Source organism: Frankliniella occidentalis, unplaced genomic scaffold (genome assembly GCF_000697945.3).
Source record: "Frankliniella occidentalis isolate FOCC.00 unplaced genomic scaffold, Focc_3.1 Scaffold26, whole genome shotgun sequence".
NCBI classification, from domain to species: Eukaryota; Metazoa; Arthropoda; class Insecta; order Thysanoptera; family Thripidae; genus Frankliniella; species Frankliniella occidentalis.
This window is the reverse complement of record NW_026267156.1, coordinates 264683-267677: the sequence shown is the minus strand read 5'-3', so window position 1 is coordinate 267677 and position 2995 is coordinate 264683. Positions and strand designations below refer to the sequence as shown.

General features: G+C 60.2%; 1 protein-coding gene across 1 annotated transcript in view; it reads right to left on the bottom strand.

Moving 5' to 3' along the window:
* The window catches only part of LOC113205762 (microtubule-associated protein futsch), a 130959-nt gene that overhangs the window by 127021 nt on the left and 943 nt on the right, over positions 1 to 2995 (bottom strand). Inside the window, exon 2 of the mRNA XM_026421511.2 lies at positions 240 to 576. Within this exon, the coding sequence (XP_026277296.2) occupies positions 240 to 540 (301 nt within the window). The 5' untranslated portion in view covers positions 541 to 576. The remainder of the gene's footprint in view (positions 1 to 239; positions 577 to 2995) is intronic.

Genomic DNA, 2995 nt, shown 5'->3' with positions numbered 1-2995 from the left:
GGGGGGCTGCCGGGTAGCCTGCCGGCAGGGCTGCTCATGCTGCTGCTCTGCTTGCCGCCCCCTCACTCGGACATTATTAATGGTGATGCTCAGTGTTGTTCGGGCGGCACGGCGGCGAATACAAACAGCCCCGGGCCGCCGCGGCCCCCCAGGAGTGAGTCGTGCTGCTCATGGTCATACTGCTGGTGGTCATACTGCTGGTGGTCATGCTCCTCATGGCCATGCTGCTGGCGGCTCACCTTTTGCGACACGCTGCAGGATGAGGTCGCGGTGCTCGGCCGAGTGCGGCTCGCCGATGATGATGAGCAGGTAGCCGCCGGAGAGCGGCGACGGCGGCGGATGTGCGCCGACGTTGGCCGGGACGACGGGCGGCGCCTGGTCCTCCTCGGAGGCGGCCGGCGCGACGGCGGTGGGGGCTTCGGCGCCAGCATCTGCAGCAGCAGCGGCCTCGTCGGGGGGCGGGGCCCCGTCCTGCCCGGGGGGCGGCCCGTCCTGGGCGGGGGGCGTCGTGCCCCCGCCGTCCCCAGGAGGGGCGTCCATGGCCCCCGCGCTCTACCCCTCCGGCTGAGCTGGACGCTGAAACATTAAAGCGGAATGTTACGGCCGGAGTGATGACCTGGGCGCCGATGACGACACCGTGAATGACGTCCGCGACGACGCCGCCGAACTGTTTGGAGCGGGGTTGGGGGCGGGGCAGCGACAGTTCGGGAGAATCATGAACAGTAGCGAGTGCACAGGGCAGGCAGAGCACAAGCGCAGACACCTACATCGAGCACACGCGGGTGAGTGTGAGAGGAACAGTACATGGTGGCCCGGCGCGGCCTGAGTCCCGCGAGGCTGCTTCGCCTGCTGCTCGGTTTCCTCCGCGCTCCGCGCGAGTGAATCAGAGAGGGACACCGAGCGTGAGCGCGCGGTGGCGTGGCACAGAATCGCCTTTTCGGAAACAGAGCCGCGATAACGAGAGCATAAAGACGCTAATCAATTTCTCGTATATACGCGCCGTAGTTAACCGCTCGCTCATGCGCTGCCGCCGCCGGCGCGTTTTTCATTTTCATTCACTAATTAGACGGATAGGAGGATGGGTATCTCAGCAGAGCGGCTAGCTATAGCTGCAGCGTACCCGCGGTGCGGTACCCGCCCTCCGGCTCGGCTCTTCTGGAGCGAGAAAACAGGCGCGCGGAACTTGGCTCAGTTTTGCATACCGCCGCTTGGCGCAGCTCCCCGCCTCACCGCCCATCTGCAGACGTACAGGCGGCCGCGGTCAATAAGGGGCCACTGTTTCACGGGGCGTCGCTCGCGCCTCTGCAGATTCGCACTCATTCACAACGCGGCGAGGACCCGACTCTCCTCTGCCCCTCTGCTCCTGCACGCAGAGCGATGCCCGCCGGGTGAGGTTAAGTCAGCCTGAGATGCAGCCTACCTGGAGAGGTAACTTCTTGAAATGCGTCACGATGGCATCATCAATTTGACGTCACTGGTCAAAATTTCGTCATCTTAACTGGTCGAAATGACGTCGCGGATACATCACAATTTGACGTCAACGTGGTGTCCGAGGTGATGTATATCATTTATGGCGGCAAATAGACTTTTTTTTTTTTTTTTTTTTCCTCCATTTGAAGGTTAGATGATTAGAAGAAGAAAAGAATAACAAACCGGAAAAGCACTGCCTTCTAATCGCCCCCCACCCTCCGTCCATCTTCACACCTCGCACAACTGTCTCCTGTTTCGGTTATTCTTTTCCTCTTCTTGTCACCGCGACTGAAGTGGTCTATTGATCCATCCTGACCAAGTTCTGTCCTTTGGGTCGGGCACAGCCTTGGGGGTGACAGACGCACACGCGCGGGTGCAACCGAAGCGCGCGCGCGCGCGCGGCCCGTGGGCGTCACGGCCCGCGGGTCACATACGACCGGATCAGGTGCGCTCCGCTCCGCCGTCGGCCACGCGCGGCCGCGCCCATACCGACCGCCGATGGTATCGGCTGGACTTAGAGGCTGAGCCTGCGCAGGCTGCGCGTGCGGAAGCGGGCAGGGTTATGCGATCACGGCCAGCGGAGACCTCGGCGTCGTGTTTTGTCGCCTCTCTCGGATTACAATGCATACACATACGCAACTGCACAGTCGATGGGCCCCGCGGGGCCGGGGCCGATGCTAGCTGCTCGATGAACATTCACCCGCCGCATGACAGGCTCCTCCCCCCCCCCCCTTTCACCCTCCTCCTCCCGTGAGAAGAAGGGCGACACGGGACACGGGTGCTCCGGTGTGCGGTGTGAGTGTGCAATGCGATTGCCAAGCTAACCTCACATGCTGAAGGGCAAAACTCAGAACGGCCGAAAGGCCAATCAGTTCTAATAACGAAAATAATGGGTATCTTTCGAAGAAATGATAAGGGAGCCAGAAGGGAAGGATGACGTATTCTGATAAGGCCTTCCTTTATATTTGCAAACTATCAGGTGGCTGGTTCACGCCGCGCACTTCTGTAGTTATGCTGTACCGCGCATGCACGAGTGCGGGCGGGTTGCCTACTCGCTCGGCTCGTAAGGCGCCTTGGACAGGGGCGATAGACAAGCCCGCCCGCACTCGTGCGTGCGGTACAGTATACCTACAGAAGTGCGCGGCGTGAATCAGCCACTTGATATCTCATATATCTTTTGCTCTAAGTTTAGTTGCAAATATGGTAGAAACAGAGTATGCGCTCTGGTTCAGGTCTTCTATGAGGGCGTTGTGTGAGCAATATCTGTACGGACTTTGTGTGTTTCGTGGATCGAACCCATTTTCCTGACGGATGACCAATTCCTTGAACAGATTTGGTTTTAGGCGACGTAAGGGAATGGATGGCAGTGGTAAGGTCGCAGGAGGTACGAGGGGGAGTGGGGTGATTGGAGAATTAAACCCAGAGTGACCCCACTTGCGGATGGCGATTGGACGGACGTCAGGCCGAGCAAACACCGGTTAGCTTGTCCCTAATAGCACCGCCGCGCCCCCGCCGTCCGCTCCCC